This window comes from Colletotrichum siamense, assembly GCF_013390195.1.
Source record: "Colletotrichum siamense strain Cg363 chromosome Unknown KSG_Cg363_contig10, whole genome shotgun sequence".
In the NCBI taxonomy this organism is placed as follows: Eukaryota; Fungi; Ascomycota; class Sordariomycetes; order Glomerellales; family Glomerellaceae; genus Colletotrichum; species Colletotrichum siamense.
The window spans coordinates 1,714,787-1,733,242 of NW_023501023.1; the positions used below are offsets into that span (position 1 = coordinate 1,714,787).

The window sequence follows — 18,456 nt, forward strand, 5'->3', positions numbered from 1 at the left end:
TAATTAGAAACATTTCTCCGCCTGCTCATTGGGGTCTCTCCCCGCACGACCACGTTTTGTAGGTGTGCCCTACCTTGAAAGCTCTATCCAACCAAACAACAACACCTTAAAAGTACCTCATACTGATATTGTTGCTTGCGTAGGCGAGCCGTCCTCCCAGCCCCTCAACATTTAAAGGAGAACCAACAGGGCTGTCGAGTCGGTGAAGACGGCCCCCGAGGCCTGGCGATGGACTACGATAGGAGCGAAGCCTGCGAGACGCTAGTGCATGCCTTTTCTCGAGCCAGGCAGCCCAGGGGCCGAATCAACGGATGCACGAGGAAGAGAAACACGGCCGCGAGACAGAGACTTCAGCGAAGCGTCTTTGGTAGGTTGAAGGGCAGCTAAGCGCCGGCAACCTCTGTTCACAAACACAACGTCCAATCACAACCCCAGCATGCTCTTTGCAACTTGCCGGGGTCTTTGGTGGGATCCAAGAATAGAGTCTCCTCCCACCAGTGAGCCAGCCAATCAAGGTCGTACTCCAGCAACATCCCCACGAGTCTCTTCTCTTGGCTCCATCAAAAAGACAGGCCATTTTGGACCGGGGTCCTGGCTCGATGCTCACTTGCGTTTCCTCTTCTTGCGCGGTGGCAGGTCGCTAGAGGGGTTTGTCAATGCTATCTCCCACCCTGCCGTCGTTCTGTTGGTTATCCAGATGGACTGAGGTCTTTGAGATCCGCCATCCGTGCCAGCGCGATGCTACCATCTCGGGCATCATGATGTTCCCCCCCTCCAGGTCTTGCTACTTGCGGTGTGCCGCTCCGGCCGACGAGATGTCGTATCAGTAACACGCCAATCTAGCCTCGTAATGTGAATGAAAAAGAAAGTCAGACATTGCGGGAGAGGAACTGAGGGAACAGCTGCAAGTTGCAGACAGCCCTTCCAGATGGCAGACGCAGTTTCGTACCGGCACATGCATGCCTGTCGTGCAGTAGCACCCACCTGGTGCCACACTGGATGTCTCCTATGCCTTCCCGTTCCATGCGCCCTCTCTTCTTCCAATGCTACAGTTGAGCAATCAAGCCTCCTCGCCGCCGACGCGAAAGCAGAGATTGGGCAGACCCTCGACAATCACTAGCTGGCCACCACCCTCGTTCCCACCAGGTACATGGCTACGATAGCAAAGCCGAGAGCGAGCAAGCTGTTTGCTAAGACGTCGAGTGTCAACTACTAATACCTTGCCTTACGGTAAGGTACATGTAGCCTACACTATCAGATCCACCATCGCGCTTTTGCCCCGGGTCCCGGCTGCTATTCCTGTCCTCCCTCGTGCAAATACCTACGAATTACAACCCGCTCTCGTTTCCTACAGACGCAGAGGGGCTCCTCTCCGCTCTCCCAGTGTCTTTAACCCACCGCCCAAGAACCGGGTGTCACAGGGGTCCTTCTTGCGGTGGGCGATCAAAGTGTGAGCCACCACCCCCGGTACCCTCCTGCACGCATGTGGCATGTACGTGTGTACCTCTCCATAGGTATGCAGGAGGTTGACCACACTGCAGCAGACCCGGCCTAGCGTTGGGCGTCGCTTTTATCTACTGCCATCCTCCCACCAAACTTCGTTCCCTCTGCTTCAGCCGCGCCCTCCCACCCGAAGGTGTGACACAATTCACCTGTCGGCTGTCCGTCCTCCCTTTCAACTGTGTGGTACTAGTGTTTCTCGACATGAGATTGTCCTGCGACGAATCGAGTTGAATGGACCGGTAAAGAGCGCGAGAAGAAGAGACGAACGAGGTTGCGAGGTTGCTGGCTAGCTTGAGACCTTCCTTCTCATGCAAGTGAGCAACTCAGCTACCCTCATCCTCCTTGCATCATTCCGGCGTGGCTTCGGAATCCGACTTCTTCCAAGTCACCGACGCCGCTCGAGTTGCCCAAAATCCCCATCCTAGCTGACAATGAGTAACCCTCGCGATCCTGCGCGGATGCGACAGGGGCTTAATCCATTGTTGACGCAGTCTTTGGGTTCCTATCACAGCCAGATCAGCACCCCACTGTCTGGAGTCTCTTCAACACAACTCAATTCAGCCCACACGCCCGCCAGCTCAATCCAACCTTACAACCCGCAAGAATGGATTGCTTCGCCAGCCGCTGGTGCTGAGCAGCCACGTCAATATCCTGAACAAAGTGAATATAGCCTTCAACTCTGACCCAGGTTCATCTTGCTAAAACAGTTCTGCAGGATCACCGCTTCCCCCGCCTCCATATAGTCCACCGCGGAGTCAACGACCCCAGAGCGGCGTCTTCGATTCGTCACCGGCAGCCAACATATCAGCAGCCCGTATCCCTCCGACTAGTCTTCACAGACCCTCTCCCGAGCCGGCCACCAACACATCATTTCCTCCACCTCCTGGCACTCGAACGAGCTCCCGTGAACGACGTTTCGGTCTCCACTCTCTGAGGAGAAGCAGGGAGCATCACGAATCAAGTCCGCCCGAGCCAGTACCGCCTGTTCCGTCATTAGCAAGGCCAACCCCTCTTCAAATCCAGATCCCGCAGCCAGTGCCACAGCGTAACGATTCAGGCTCATCCGCGGGGCCTCCTGGAGCCCGAAGGGCTGCGTCTGCCAGTGCTGTTGAGACGCCGACGTCTGCCCGCTCACGCTCGACATCTCAGACCAGGTGGGAGCCCGGCATGCCACTTCCGCCACCGCCCCCTGGCCCGCCTCCGGCCTCGTCCAGATCGCAGAGTCTTCAGAGTATGCATAGAACAAGTACACCGATGGCATCACCACCAACGAGACGACCACCCCCAAGTGGCGTCACAGCTCTTGGCCCAGTACCTCCAACGCCAGCCAACTGGGCCGATCAACCAGACACGCCCGCTCGCCCTCCTCAGAATAGAGGCTCGCCCGGCTTGACGATTGACACCTCCAGTGCTGCAAGCTCTGTTCAGACAGGCGAGTCCAGCAACTCAGCTGCACTCAGCTCTGGAAGTCTAAGCCGCGCAAGGGCAGTCCGTCACGATAAGACCATCGTCCAGCGCCGTGCGGAAAGTCGCAACAGATATAGCCCGCATCATAATTCCATAGACGGCACTATCAACCCAGTGCAGTTGAGCGAGATTGTCGTCCCGAACGACACCACTCTCACTCGTAGACTGACCATCAACAAGTCAACACCGAGAAGCGGAGGCCGGACGGCGGACGACACTCCTCGGACTGACGAGCAATCAACGACACCTCGAGCGGGTGGCTCCGCTCAGCGTCCTCGTCTCGAAGCTGCGACTCCGCCATTCTCGCCTCATCCTGCCAAGAGCACTTCGATGGTTGGGGGGTCGCCCAGCGTGGTGCCGAAAGCCCTACCTACGCCACCACCCCAGACTCGATCTGCATCCAGTTCGCAAACCAGGTTCAGGTCTATGACGCCTGCTGCGGATGGGCCCTCATCAGCTTCCATCTCAAGCACGAAACACTCCGCGATAACTCAGACAGCTGATCAATTCTGTCATGAAACGATTGAGCGGTTCCAGGCGTTCGCTGTCAAGGAATCGACGGCAGCAAGCGATGCCGACCGTGTACGATTGTTTGCCGACTTTATCACGAGCGAATCACGCATCAGACGCGAGAGATACTCAGCAGCCATTGGGGCTATGGGTTCGGAGATCTTCGATCTTACGAGGGATCTTTTTCGCCCGATGGTCACAAGACGGGAATCCGGAGCCTCTCAGGCTGAATGGACGCCGCAATCATCTGAGCCTACTCGATCTCACCGCGGCTCGCTGAATTCAATTTATCGCGAGACTCCAGGGGAGTCTAGTTCTGCCCCGGCTTCTGCTGCAGCAAATGTCCCCATTTCACCTGTTGGCGGACCGCCAAACAACGCAAACTGGAACTCGAATTACATGCCATCGCTCTCCCCAATCTTGAGCATGAGCGTTAGTGACAAGCTGGACGAGGCCGATTCTAGAGGTCGTCCATCCAGCAGATGGTGGGAAGCCGATTCAACTGGGACGGGGGGCAAGCTAGTCGAAAGATCCAAGCGTGAATCCAAGTATATGGGCGTGCCGAAAGAAGCTCGAGAGGCTCTGCAGTGGATGGACAGTCCTCAGACGCAGGCAAACCCTAGCGACGGGCGAAGTTCCAGCGAGTATCCCCCGGAGAAAATGGGATGGCATGAGCCCGACTCGGCATCGACGCCGCAGCAGCTGCGATACTCTGCACAATCTCTCGCTTCATCCGGCTCACCCACAACTCCAAACCCAGCCCATTTGGATGTGTCTCGCCTGGTCACCCTTCCGCCGCCCTATCCTCGCCACCACCCGGCCGTGAACAACAGCCATCCTGAACTGACAGAGACAAGAACTGCCGTTCGCCAACTGAGCGACCTCTCAGAGGTCGGAGTTACAAGGGAAAGGTTCCAGGTGACCAGCAACAAGAAGAGAGAGGAGGCATCCAAAGCTGCAGCCGAGCGCCGACAAGCCCTCAGAGTCAATCTTCAGCAGGAAGTCAACGTCGGCAACATGACATTTGCAGAGGCATCGGCCATTGAGCAAGATTCCGCGGCGGCGGAGAAGGACAAGCTCAAAGAGCTTGGAAGGACAGAGTTTGAGCAGTTCCAAGCCCAGGTTGTGATGCCCCTGAACGAGCTCGTCACTGGCCGCATCGCAAAAGCCACGACCTTGTTCGACAAGCTGGCCAGTGGCTTGTTCGACAATGTCTCCAGCACTGCTGATATGCCACAAGAAGAAGGCGACGATAAGCCTGAGCTTCTCGAGAAGCTGACGCTTCTCAAATGGATCTTCGAGGCCAGAGAGATGCTACACCGAGCCATTTACGATGTGCTCACCGAACGCAACGATCGCTACCGAGAGGTCGTGCTGACGCCATATCGGCTCGCCGGCAACCAGGAGAAACTACAGAACGCTGTCGCTTTCTTTACTGAAGACGCTGCCAAGCGCGAGCTGGCGTTCGCTCACGAGGTCCTGGCCCGTACCCAGGAGTTTCAGGCTGTTGTCGAACAAAATGTCATGCGTGGTGTCGAGGTGCAGCTCTCGGCATTCTGGGACATTGCGCCTCCTCTGCGCAGACTGCTGGAAAAGATACCGCCTAACCTGGATGATTTCAACATCCAAATACCGACGTCCGAGTACGAGGAGAACCCCTCGTACCGTGCACACCCACTACAATATCTTTTCAGCCTGCTACTGCATACGGAGAAGAGTACATACCAATTCATTGAATCACAGACAAACCTCCTTTGTCTCCTGCACGAGGTCAAGGAGGCCGTTACGCATGCCAAAGCCAAGGCCGTGCAGAGCGAGGGTGAGGACGCAGACGGACGGGAGTACAGCGCCGAGGAGCGCGAAGCACGAGCGCAGCACCTGCGCCAGGAGGAAGGCCAGATGTTGACAGATGATTTGAAGGAGAAGGTGCGCGTTGTTCAGGACCAGTGGAACAGCGCCCTCGGCGAGAACATCAAGAACGTCAAACAGATGTTGGGAGAACATCTCCTGCAGACCGGAGGGTGGGATGAGACATTAGAAGAAGGAGGCGTGGGTAGTGTGTAACCACAGACGGCAGTCGCGAGACTTGATGAAGACGGGTCATGATCATTTCTATCACAGACGTTGATACCCCTTTGCTGCGTATTACGACACTTTTGTTAGATTCTTGTACATATTTGAGCTTCTTGGGTTGGATCTTATGAAGGGTTAGAAGCGGCATGAAGACACGAAAACCAGAAAGCACGAGATGAGGGTCGAGAATTGGTTGTGGTTGCGGTTGCGGCGTATCGCCCCCTTATATGTCCTGTCAAATCATATGCTGCCATCGTCTGCTCCCGAAACGAGAAGCGCTACCTCATGTTTTCACCTGAACGCCCGCCATTTGTATTGTACATGTCTATATCAGCCTCAAATGACCCTTTCAAGACGCTTGGTTGTCGTAGAATTGTGTGTACGTCTGGCATGCCTGTCCGTTGAGGCGAAACCTCCGTGGCTATTCCATGGTGGCCAAAATGCCAATTAGGAACGTTATTCGTTCTTGAACGTTTCTCCTGCCACCCCGTGTGACATGTCCTGAGGAGACGGGGTCTCTCTTTCCGAGAGCATTTTTCAGATCCGTCGTCACCAGGCCAGCGGCTTATTTCAGGCGGTTCTTGAACTCCTTTGGCAAATCCATGCCGACCCTCCGAGCTGTGAGGCGCACGCGCTCCTCCTCGTCCATGTTCATGCCCGGGTTGTAGCGCTCCAACAAGGTAACGTAGGTGCGCTGAGCGCGGAGGTAGGCGGCAAACTGTTCGGCCTCGGCGGCGTCGGCTTCAGCTCGGTGGCTGGTCGTGGAGTCGGCGAAGCTGGCGCGCAGGCGGTGATGGAGAGGCGAGCGCTCGCGGGCCAGAACGGGGCGCGGCGGGAGCTCGCGCAGAAGAGATCGGTAGATTGAGCGGAGGCGTGGTGCAGCAGCCATCGTATTTGGTTATCCTAGAGGAAAGAAGACGGGTGAGGTGGGCGGGGGTGGTGTCGGGGTGGTCGACACAAGTAGCGGTGCGGTGGATGGAATAGGATTTTTTGGTTGCTTCTAAGTTGGCGATGGGTTCAAAAAGTTGTAGGCTGGAGCTTACCTTCAATTGACCTTGCGCTTGTGGATTGCCTTAACGGGTTGGATCCCTGTGCCTGGAGTGCTGCTTCACTGGCTGAAGGCACGGGCGCCCCCGACGTACCTTAGGTATATCTAAGGTAGGTAGGTACCTACCGTACCTACGTGCTACTCGGGGAAGCAAAAAAAAAAAAAAAAAAAAAAAAAAGACAACCCAGGAAGGAGGGGAGCCGACCCCGCGCCGGCACCGGCACCTCTGCAGAGCTCAATACCTAGCCTGCGGTGCGTGGGATGGAGGGGTTTTCTGAATTCTTGAGCTCTGCCCCTCTCTCAGTCACAGCAGAGCTCCAACGCATCTCCAAGTAACGCAGCCTGTCTTCTTCCTCGTGCAAGCGTGTCAACCGTCCCCCCTTTCCGAGTCAGGTCGTTTGTTCTCCTTGTGCATCCACCAAGTGGAGGACCGGAGAGAAAATTCGACGCATCGTCCTCTTATGATAGGTACACTAAGGTAGTAGACGTACAAGCTGGGCTTCTCAGGACGCATTCCTCGCCGTGCACCCACAATTGCATCCCAGAAGCCCACCGCGAGCGATGCACATGACGTATCAGCTTGGTCCCTAAGGTGTACCTACAGACGAAAAGCGGTTTCCTCCTACATACACATCCCGCGTTTGCCAGCTTGTGTCTGTCTCCTCTTAGAATTCCATGCCCCTCAAGCCCGAGCCACAAAAGATCAAACAGAAACCCAGCTACGCATCCGTTCACTTTCTCCTCTTCTCCTCCTTCATCGTCGTGACGCTGGCCATCCTGTCTTTGCGAGCCTTCCCCCGGCTCTCCCTCCTCTCGAACCACCTCGCCCTCCCCGCAAACTTTGCCCCACGAGCCATCTTCTTCTCGACCAACGCCAAGAACCCCTCGCCCACCATGTCCTCGTACGCAAAGGAGCTCGAGGTCGCCCAGCTGGCTGTCCAGCGCGCCTCCATCCTCACCAAGCGCGTCTTCCACGAGAAGGCCAAGGGCACCGTCGACAAGAACGACAAGTCCCCCGTGACCATTGGCGACTTCGGCGCCCAGGCCCTCATCATCGCCGCCCTCCGCCACCACTTCCCCCAGGACGAGATTGTCGCTGAGGAGGAGGCGGCTCAGCTGCGTTCTGACGCTGGCCTTCGCGACCAGATCTGGGACCTCGTGCGCACCACCAAGCTCGAAGATGCTCAGGCCGAGACCCTCCTGGGCGGGCCCATCGAGACCGCCGAAAGCATGCTCGACCTCATCGACCGTGGCAACAGCAAGGGCGGCAGCAGCGGACGTATCTGGGCCATTGACCCCATCGACGGCACCAAGGGTTTCCTGCGCGGTGGCCAGTACGCCGTGTGCCTGGCTCTGATGGTCGATGGCGACGTCAAGGTCGGTGTTCTGGGCTGCCCCAACCTGCCCGTTGACGACAAGGCTCCTTTGACTGCCGACATTGGCTCCAATGCCACCGACAACACCGGTTACGGCGTCATCTTCTCCGCCGTTCAAGGCCAGGGCGCCACCTCGCGTCCCCTCCAGAGCGGTGCCATTGCCGGCGGCGCATCCATTTCTATGAAGCCCATTACCGAGATGTCGGCCGCAACCTTCTGTGAGAGCGTTGAGGCCGGCCACAGTGCTCACGACGACCAGGCTCAGATCGCCGCCAAGTTGGGCATCACCAAGCCCAGCGTCCGCATGGACAGCCAGAGCAAGTATGGTTCCATTGCCCGCGGCGCTGGCGATATTTACCTGCGTCTGCCTGTCAAGGCGACATACCAGGAGAAGATCTGGGACCACGCGGCTGGCGATCTCATCGTGCGCGAGGCCGGTGGTCAGGTCACGGATATCCAGGGCAAGAGATTGGACTTCTCTGTCGGCCGGACGCTGGCAAATAACAAGGGTGTGATCGCCGCGCCAGCCGCTGTACACGAGACCGTTTTGAAGGTTGTCCAAGAGGTATTGAGCCAAAAGTCAAGCTAGACGGGGATAGATATTTTTTTAAATTGTGTCTCTCCAAGACCCAGCAAAATAAATAGTGTACAATAATGGGTCTTTCCTAGTCCATACGGTGATGTACAGGTATACACAGCCCTCTGGCCTGCCTCCCCCGTCGTTTGACACGCCGCAGCTGCTGTTGCAGTAATGCAAGTCGTGATCCCACACACAAGAACAGCCGCCCTGCCACCAGCATCGCCGCCTATTTGATCTTCTTCTGCTTCAACTTAATCGTCTGGTCGTTGATGAATACACCCTTGCCCTTGTACGGCTCGGGCGGCCTCCACTTTCTAACCCTTCCAGCAAAGCTCATGATTTCTTCTCGGTCGATGCCCTCCAGCAAGATGCGTGTCGGCGAGGCGAGGGTGACTTTGACGCCCTTTGGAATACCCATCTCGACGGGGTGCGTGAAGCCGAGCTTCAAGCACAGAAAGTCCTGGTCCTTGTATTCCTCCTTGCCGCTGCGCTTCTCGACAGACGCACGGTAACCGATACCGACTAAACGTAGGAGTGCCGTGTGGCCTTCGGAGACACCCATGATGTAGCGCTGAAGATACGCCCATGTCGTGCCTGTGGTGGTAAACAAAGAATCAGTCCGTCGCTCTTCGGCTTGTCAAGATACCTGCACGCAGGAGGGGAAGCAAGCATCCCAGGAAGGTGGAGGGGGAAAGATAGAAAACTAGACCACTCACCCCACATCTCGCGCTGCTCCTTGATGTTGGAGTCCTCGACAGAGAGGATCGCTCTGCTAGACTCGGCATCCTGCTCAATTTTCACGAAAGGCTCGATCTCGAGTTCCAGTTTGCCTATACCGAACACGATCAGCAAGGGCTTCGCTCGGCCCATTATCCGGGTGCCTAGTACGAACCCAGAGGTCCTGTGACAGCAACCGTCCTCTTGTACACCTTCAAGTAGCTCGTCGGGTCCTTTTTCAATAGAGGTTCGCCAACCAGTACCTCCACGCCAGGAGGGATTGACAGAGGCGTCCGGCCAAGTTTCGAGGGTCGAATCGGTGTTGCGGAGAATTGGCGTCGGGGCATGGACTGCAGAGCCGGCACAAGGAATGCCGGAACCGTCGTGGACGGCGAGGAGGCCAGGGCCTGCCTCAACGCCGTTCCTCTGCTAGGAGCAAGCATTGTAGTCGTCGAATGGCGAGTTACCTCCCAGTTCGCGCGTGCATGTGTTGCTCGATCGACGGTCGTGAGGATCTTCAGGAACTTTTCCCACGCCTTAGTCATCAACAAAGGACCCACTTCAGAAACTACTGCAATTGGCCTGTACCAGCTCAGCTTCGCTTTGCAGCTTCGGTGTTTACGCCAGAAAGGTTGCCAACAAGTGATTTTCACAGAGAGAACTCGCGTTCTTACCCTGCTTCTTACATGGGCATTAGGGGGAATTCACAGGCATTGATATTGGCCAGTAGTTACAGAACATTGTCTGATTCTTCGTACTCGAATGATACGTCAGGCGTACTACTAAGAGAGGTATATCTAGAAGCCCATGTTCTGGCAAAGCCAGAGTCGCGAAGCGAAATTCCACCACGGATGGAGTACATTGGTGGGTGTTGAGGGTGTGGCACTAAGCGTTAAGCAGTTATTAGACTGCGCTTAAACATCCTCCTCAAGAGGAGCCTCCTCCTCGTACTCCTCCTCCTCCTCGTCAACACCAGCGTCCTGGTATTGCTGGTACTCGGAGACCAAATCGTTCATGTTGGACTCAGCCTCAGTGAACTCCATCTCGTCCATACCCTCACCAGTGTACCAATGCAAGAAAGCCTTGCGACGGAACATGGCAGTGAACTGCTCACCGACACGCTTGAACAACTCCTGGATGGCGGTGGAGTTACCGACGAAGGTGGAGGACATCTTGAGGCCGCGGGGAGGAATGGAGCAGAGGGCGGTCTGGACGTTGTTGGGGATCCACTCGACGAAGTAGGAGGAGTTCTTGTTCTGGACGTTGCGCATCTGGTCCTCGACATCCTTCATAGCGACCTTGCCACGGCTAGAAAATGAGTTAGCAAAATCATGGAAAAGGAATCATTCGGGTCAACTCACAAGATGGCAGAGCAGGTCAGGTAGCGACCGTTGCGGAAGTCAGAAGCAGCCATCATGTTCTTGGGGTCGAACATCTGCTGGGTAAGCTCAGGAACACTGACGGCGCGGAAAGAGTGGGCGCCACGGCTGGTCAGGGGAGCGAAGCCGACCATGAAGAAGTGGAGACGGGGGAAAGGAACCATGTTGACAGCCAGCTTGCGCAGGTCAGAGTTCAGCTGACCCGGGAAACGCAGGCAGGTAGTGACACCGGACATAACAGCAGAGACCAGGTGGTTCAGGTCGCCGTAAGAGGGGTTGGACAGCTTGAGGGTACGCATGCAAATGTCGTAGAGAGCCTCGTTGTCAATGCAGAAGGTCTCGTCGGAATTCTCGACCAGCTGGTGGACGGAGAGAGTGGCGTTGTAGGGCTCGACAACGGTGTCGGAGACCTTGGGGGAGGGAACGACGGAGAAGGTGGCCATCATGCGGTCGGGGAACTCCTCACGGATCTTGGAGATCAGGAGGGTACCCATACCGGCACCGGTACCACCACCGAGGGAGTGGGTGATCTGGAAACCCTGGAGGCAGTCGCAGCCCTCAGCCTCGCGGCGGACAACATCGAGAACCTGGTCGACGAGCTCGGCACCCTCGGTGTAGTGACCCTTGGCCCAGTTGTTGCCGGCACCAGACTGGCCGAAGACGAAGTTGTCGGGGCGGAAGAGCTGGCCGAAAGGACCGGCACGGACGGCGTCCATGGTACCGGGCTCCAAATCGACGAGGACGGCACGGGGCACGTACTTGTTGCCGGAAGCCTGGGTGGGAGCGAAGGTCAGTACTCGTCAATATGTTTATCTTGCACTCTGGGGGCTATAAGGTAACAAACTTCGTTGAAGTAGACGCTCATGCGCTCGAGCTGGAGCTCAGAGGTGCCGTTGTAGCTGTTCGAGTTTAGCGGTCAACCACCAATGTGGCCAGATAAGGGGCATGACATACACTCCATTGCTGTCGAGGCCGTGCTCGCCAGAAATGTTTTGCCTACTCTATCGTCAACATCTGCCGTCCTCGCAAGTATATATTGCCGGATCGTCGGCGGTCTCGTCACGTACCAGAAGGCAGCACCAATCTGGTTACCCTGTACAAGGAGGTTAGCCCCGCAATCAGGCGGTTGGATTTGGCTTGGGAAGACTTACGCACTGGCCGGTCTGGAGGTGAACCTGTAGACAAAAAAAAGCAGCAGTCAGCAAAACATTCCAGAGTTGGACGTCGATGATTGACAGGCGTCGCGGGTTTGTTGAGCATAGAAGTCGGGTAAAAATGTCGGCGGGGTACGCTCAGGGGCAAGGCGGATAAACGCGTCGCAAGCGTTATTGTGATTGTGGTGATGGACTGCAACTTACAATCTCACGCATTTTGGATGATGAAATACACTGAGCTGGGCTTGACCGAGGATAGGCGATGAGAAGAGCTTGAGAGCTACGCGCGAAGCTTCAAGTCGGACGTGGTTGGGGTGGAGGTGGATGAGGTCGAGAGGATAGGTAGGGGAAGAGGTTGTTGATTTTTGTTTGCGGGTGGATGTGATTTTGTTCACCGCCACGGGTCCGACACCACGCCAGCGAGGCCAGAGGGGAAGGGGTGCAGCTCGCTTGTTTACTGCTTGGGCCCGTGCATCCCCGTATTTGGCATGGTCTCAGTGCAAGGCACCCGCCAGAGCCAATTGACGGTGGGGTTGGTTGGCCTTGGGTTGTGCACTTGAGGTGACAGCAACCTAAGGAGACAGCACTCAATTGGCAGGTACGTATCCTTTGGTCGCTGTATCCGTACTTACCTAGGTACCTAAGGTATTGCATTTTGAAGAAAAAACCTCTGATACCTAAATTCGTTACTTTGCGATCCGAGACCCGGAGATAGGTAGGTTTAGACGTCATCTCATCGATAATTAGGCCTGCTGAGGCATCCGGCTACCAACGTTCATTCTGGAGACTGGAGAGCATCCTGAGCAGAGCGATTGGGGGGCAGCCACAACTTCTCGCCGCTTACCGAAAGTCAATGCCCAATAAAGAGTAGTCTCTGAATGGCATTGCTCGGCATTGGCCTCAAGCGCTCTTCAGAAACGCTAAATTGCCAGTGGGGCTTCGCCTTACAGGGGACTCCATTGCTCCAAATGAGCTTCCGGTGTGACCTGAGAGCCATTTCAACCTACCAGCCTTATTAACCAGGGCGATCACAATTGGCACCGTATCTAGAGAATGGCTGTCTTTCCTGTGTCTACGCGACTTGAAGCATCGTCCCCTGAGCTCAACCGACGACATTGGTAGAATGGCGACAGTATACAACAACACAGTGGTGACAGTATCAAGGGACGATGACTGTAGAGACAGCGAAAGAGCGACGGGAGCCTACATGCAGAAGTCGCCATAGCACAATGAAAACAGGTCTCCGGTCTCAAGATCCGAATGCATATTGACAGGCATCAGACTTGCATCGCAACACGACGTAAAAGCATCTCTATTTTGACGACTGGTACGACTAGTGGGCCTTGACGACACCCGCAGCGTCCGCCTGCGCAGCGATTCTCTTCTTGTATGCCTGGACATCTCCTGGGAACTTCTCGACCGTTCCGCCATCACACACCCAGAGCGATGTGCATACAGTCTGCAGCATGGTGACGTCGTGAGATACCATGAGCACGCCGCCCTCGAACTCCTTCAGCGCATCCGCGAGAGCATCCATCGCTTCAATATCGAGATGGTTGGACGGTTCGTCAAGAACCAGGATATGCGGGTTGGTCAAGGCCAAGCACGCAAACGCGACACGCGACTTCTGACCTCCGGAGAGCACAGCCATCTTCTGCAGACCCGTCGTTCCCGTGATACCAAACGCACCCAGCTGTCTGCGATATTCTTCGTCCGTCTTGCCGGGGTAAGTCTTGGCCATGAAGCTCACAGCGCTCATCGTGAGGTCCAGCGCATCAACGTGATGTTGGGCAAAGAAGCCTACACGCAGACGCGGGTTCTGTGAAATAAGTCCAGACGTAGGCGACAATTTTCCGATCAGCAACTTGAGGACAGTTGTTTTACCTGCACCGTTGGGTCCGACAATACCGATACGGGAGTCCAGCTGCACGTCGAGGTCCACGTTGCGCAGCAAGATGTTCTCCTTGCTGTAGCCAAACGTAACCCCTGTCATCTGGATGATAGGGGGAGACAGCTTTTCGACCTCCGGGAACTTGAACTTGACGCTGTACTCGGTCTCTGGCGGCTCCAGCACCGGCATCTTCTCCAACTTCTTGATACGTGACTGGGCTTCGGAAGACTTCGCCGCGTTGTAACGGAACTTGTCGATGAAGGCTTGAAGATGGGCTCGCTGAGCCATCTGGTTCTCGTATTCTCTCTTGGCGGTTTTCTTGCGCTCTTCGCGAGTTGCATAGAAGGACTCGAAATTGGCACCACGGTAGTAGTCGAGACGTTGAGAATGCTGGTGGATGATGTCGGTGGCAACCTCGTTGAGGAAGGCTCTGTCGTGAGAAACAACCAAAACAGTGCTAGGGTATCCCTGGAGGTAGTTCGACAAGAAGGCGATGGAGGGAACGTCCAACATGTTTGACGGTTCGTCAAGAAGCAGCAGGTCGGGCTCACAGAAGAGCGCTCTAGCCAATGCGAGACGCATACGCCATCCACCGGAGAAGGTCTTGGTCGCGTTTTGCTGGCGTTCAGCGGAGAAACCAAGACCAGCCAGAATACTTGCAGCTCTCGATTCAGCCTTGTCAGACTCCATCTCTGCCAACTTGCCCTGGATGTCGCCGAGTCTGTTGTCCAGAGCCTCTCTGTCTCTGTCGAGCTTCGCAGCATCTGCAGAAGTGTCCGCCAATGAGGCTCGCTGAGTCTCAATGTCTGATAGTTTTTGTGTAATTTCCTATGCCGAGTCAGCACCGTTACCCTGGGAGAGGTTGGACGGCCATATTGCCGGCAACTTACAGCTTGCTCCTTCAGAAGGACCTTGCGCCAGACGTCGGCGTCAAGCACGGCTTGAATTGCGGGCGTGTCGTCGCCAGTGAGCTGGGAACTTGTCAGAAAGAGGCCATCCACGGTGCGTCTGACACGGTCGTTCTTACCTCCTGCTCCACGTGAAGAATGGTGATGTACGGTGGGATTGGCAGCTCTCTGCGGGACAAGGCGCGCAACAGAGTAGATTTACCAACACCGTTGTGACCAACGAGACCGTACCTGTGACCATATGCCAAGGTGAAGTTCGTGTCGGTCAGTATGCGCTGGCCACCAATCGAGACGTCGACGTTGTCCAGCTTGATGTCTTTCGTCTTGTTCCCACCAGAAGAACCCAGCTGTAGCGGGTTGACTGCCATGTAGAATTCTTCGTAAGACTGAGTGGACTCAGGCTCGTTCAGTAGCTTGGATGCCTCATACTCGACGGTCTTGAACGTCTTCTTCTGTTGCTTGGCGGCAATCTTGCGCTCGGCCTTCTCGAGTTTCTTTCTGTCGACCTTGGACTCGACCTTGCGAGCATTGGCAGACTCTAGATCAACAGCACCGGTGGCTACGGCGAGGGTGGAAGATATGTTGCGTTGGGAGCCGACTTGGAAAGTCTGGTCGAGGCGCTTCACAGCCGAGGGTCCACTGCGCTGAGCCCCGTTTGCCTCGCTATACTTTTCAACCCATTTCTCGACAAGCTTCTCGATTTTCTCCTGGAGTTTAGCATCCGGCTTGCCAGAAGCTGAGAGCAACAGCTCAGTAACCGTGGAAGCGGCCTCAGCAAGAGGGGATGGCCCGGACTGCTCCTCCTCATCGGACCAAATGGTTGAGGCATGAGTCAAGTAGCCAACCGAGTACTCGGAGAGCACCGGGTCGATGTTGGGCAGGACAGTTCTGATTTCGGCTTCCATGCTGGGTAGAGGTTGACCGCGATATGCAACTTGACTTGAGTGAAAATTCCGAAGACGGATTCGCCAAGAGAGCTGGCCTGATATTGTCTTGTCGCCTTGAACGTACAAGGTCTGGGTCACAGAGATGCCTAGGTCGAGTATTCTTTGCTTGTCAAAGCTAAATCAGCGACTCGGCGTTGTGTTGGCTAGCGTTCGTGATATCACAATTCGCCTGAGGCTCAGAGCTTCAAAATGTGGGACTGAGAACTGTATGTGACCCGGGTGCCACGGCCCTGATCCAATGTGAGTAGGTAAGGTTGAAGCCCGCACTGTGTAGGAAGAACTTCGGCCCGAGAAATTTTTCGCTTACCTACCTCTCTAGGTACCTACCTAACCGGGCAGTACGTACGTACCTACAACCTCAGTGCAGGTTTAGTATCCGTATACCCCGCATTAGGTGCTGTTGTGTGGGCTCAGGGCACTGCAGCCAATTACAGTCCGCATCGCCGCAGCGTCAACTGGCTGCCAAACAACCACGGCCGGGCCCTGCAGCGAGCACGTCGCACTCTCTGGTTTTCTTCGAACACTGCTTCTCTGCCAAAGATGGTGCGACTGCCGATTCTGTATTATGTTATCCCTTGCGGCATCTGCTAGTCACAACGCAGCTCAGCATCATTTTCAAGTCGGACACACGCCATCTCGACACCGGCAGTGCGGGTAAGTCAACGAGCGGTTGGCCCGAGCCCATGGAATCGGACAAGACATCTGGGCAGAAGAAGCTCCTTTGAATCAGAACGAGTTCACCATTTGCCTGTACTTCCTTGTCACACTAGGGCAGCTTTTTCGAAAGGCAAAAGCCACCGCCGTCACCAACATTACATCGCTGCTCATTGATGAAACCTCTGGGTCTCGATCCAGTAGAGACAAGCTGAACAACTCTGCAGAGCCTAGCTCGGACGACACGAACGAATTGGGATTGTCAAGAGTGTTGGCTGCGGGCCGGGTACCCTGCCCTTGACGCGATATGGCGATATGCGGAGATTAACGACCGCGTCGCAGGCTTTGCGCGTCTGCAAGTCAATCGTTCGTTATCGCGCCCGGGCCAGCAATGGTGCTCAGAACAGCACGCGAAGACGTGCCGGGAACCATCTGAGGCCAATTGTCAGAGCCTGAGAACCCAACACCTTGTGCCACCAATCGACACCTGCGTAGACACTGCCGCAGCCCGACAGCGATGAAAAGAACAGGCTGCTCTTGCGCCATGCTACACCATGCACCGAAGATCTGTCCAGGGATCCCAGCTTTCACTTAACGTTATCCCAATGTTATTGCCGCCTCGACCAAGGTCTCTGAACAGCATCTCAAACCATCTCGCATCTTCCTGCTTGGTCATACGTGAGCAAGCAGGCCCAAGTTCGCTGGACAACATGGCCGAGATGTCTCGGATCGAAATGAGCCACGAGTCCGATGGCGTCACATGACTGCCATCCATCAGGAAAAGCTGCTGCTGCTGTGGGCTTTTGAATGAGCCGCGCCGGAGCGGCACCTCATGGTCTTAGAAACCCTTGTTGCAACGTAAGGACGGGCTTGGCTCGCTACATCGGCAAAATAACTGTCATCCTATCATGTCCGTGACGGATCAGAACCAGGAAGGATGGGATTCCCCCGTTCCGGATGACATCGGACGCTGCAGCCAAGTGGGAACGTCAGCTCACCGTCGGTATCGCTCCTGACCTCTTACCGAAGGAGCCTTGGATCTTTTTGACCTATTTGCGATGCACCTGTTCAAATCAAGTTTTCGCATTATTAAGGGCACCGTCCGGATACAGAACCCTCGACACCGGTGAGACAGCATGCCGGGTGCCTCGCCAACCATGCGCATGCGACGGCGTCCATTATTGTCGAGGAGAAGAATACGACGTCCATCCGCAGCGAGAGTAGCAATCTGACGCGGATATGGCAGTTGGGATATACCATCTGGGTATCTGACTGCTCTCAGAAACGGCCAAAGCCTACCCAAACGATGCGAACAGTTATGCCCGGTGTAACAAGGACAATGGTCAGATCTCTTCGACTCTCTGGCTTGCCCAACCTCAAACGTCAACAAGGATGCAAGCTTTGACTGCCTTATTCCATGTTGAAATTCTCTGGGCCCAAAGGCTAAATAAGGCGCATTCTGCCTTTGATACTGGAACCTCCTTGTCCTGTACGGGAGCGGTGCCAGGCACAAACACACTGCTACTCAGGCCCGCTTGGTCGTTGAGGATTCATCATTATCATTAGAGACTTTTGCATTGAGCCCTAGGCGTCTGATTCGAGGTCTGATTCGAGAGATGCGGAGTACCGGAGTCACCCCCATCTTGCCTTGTGGACAGCGGGTTGCAGAGACATCTGGTTCGCATTGGACTGGATGACGAACAGCGGCCTAAACCACTCGGGGGGTTGATCCTCACGACTAACAAATGGGAACCACAGTTGCTGGAGGTTCACATGCGCGTTGGTGCTGGGCAGCCGCCAGCAGCGTTGAATGGAGCAGAAACTCATGCACAGTCTGCAGAATACCCAGGATCATCAGCAGGGCGCCACTCGAGTACTTGCGGACAAGATTTCGTGCATTCGCATCGCCCCCGTTTCCACTGCTGCGTCGACTCCTCCGATGTCCCTGACCCGCGCGCCACGGACTGAGGCTCCTACTGTCGTTTCAAGTTTCACTCGGCTATTCTGCTAGCAGGGCAACTGTCCGTGGGGACACTTTTGTCAAATAGATGCGTTGGTGAGCCCAGAGCGCAGAGCTGCGCGCCGCCTCCCTTGGCTTCGATTGGCCATAAGCGAATGCACCCGTTGAAAAGCTAGCCTCTGCTGCAACGCGCTGGCGGAACCCAACTGGACTGGCCCCGGACCCTGGACCTTCTTTCCATGCTTTTTCCTTCTCAGATTGACGCGGACAAATGACCTGGCTCATCGGG

At 55.6% G+C, this 18,456-nt stretch overlaps 5 protein-coding genes across 5 annotated transcripts; 2 read left to right on the forward strand and 3 right to left on the reverse strand.

The window, feature by feature from the left end:
- Positions 1-2,757: 2,757 nt before the first annotated feature.
- On the forward strand, positions 2,758-5,544 carry CGCS363_v014362 (uncharacterized protein; the record flags this gene model as incomplete). The annotated part of the gene is made up of 1 exon (XM_036646211.1): positions 2,758-5,544. The coding sequence occupies one exon, from the start codon at positions 2,758-2,760 to the stop codon at positions 5,542-5,544; it is 2,787 nt and encodes a 928-aa protein (XP_036488379.1).
- A 574-nt stretch (positions 5,545-6,118) lies between these two features.
- On the reverse strand, positions 6,119-6,442 carry CGCS363_v014363 (uncharacterized protein; the record flags this gene model as incomplete). Its single annotated transcript, XM_036646212.1, has 1 exon — positions 6,119-6,442. The coding sequence occupies one exon, from the start codon at positions 6,440-6,442 to the stop codon at positions 6,119-6,121; it is 324 nt and encodes a 107-aa protein (XP_036488380.1).
- Positions 6,443-7,276: 834 nt separating this feature from the next.
- On the forward strand, positions 7,277-8,566 carry CGCS363_v014364 (3'(2'),5'-bisphosphate nucleotidase; the record flags this gene model as incomplete). Its single annotated transcript, XM_036646213.1, has 1 exon — positions 7,277-8,566. One exon carries the CDS (start codon positions 7,277-7,279, stop codon positions 8,564-8,566), a length of 1,290 nt encoding a protein of 429 aa, XP_036488377.1.
- Positions 8,567-8,783: 217 nt separating this feature from the next.
- On the reverse strand, positions 8,784-9,717 carry CGCS363_v014365 (54S ribosomal protein L6; the record flags this gene model as incomplete). Its single annotated transcript, XM_036646214.1, has 3 exons — positions 8,784-9,151; positions 9,274-9,387; positions 9,450-9,717. 3 exons carry the CDS (start codon positions 9,715-9,717, stop codon positions 8,784-8,786), a joined length of 750 nt encoding a protein of 249 aa, XP_036488378.1.
- Positions 9,718-13,140: 3,423 nt separating this feature from the next.
- On the reverse strand, positions 13,141-15,511 carry GCN20 (the record flags this gene model as incomplete). Its single annotated transcript, XM_036646215.1, has 3 exons — positions 13,141-14,526; positions 14,589-14,669; positions 14,726-15,511. 3 exons carry the CDS (start codon positions 15,509-15,511, stop codon positions 13,141-13,143), a joined length of 2,253 nt encoding a protein of 750 aa, XP_036488375.1.
- Between the last annotated feature and the right edge of the window lie 2,945 nt (positions 15,512-18,456).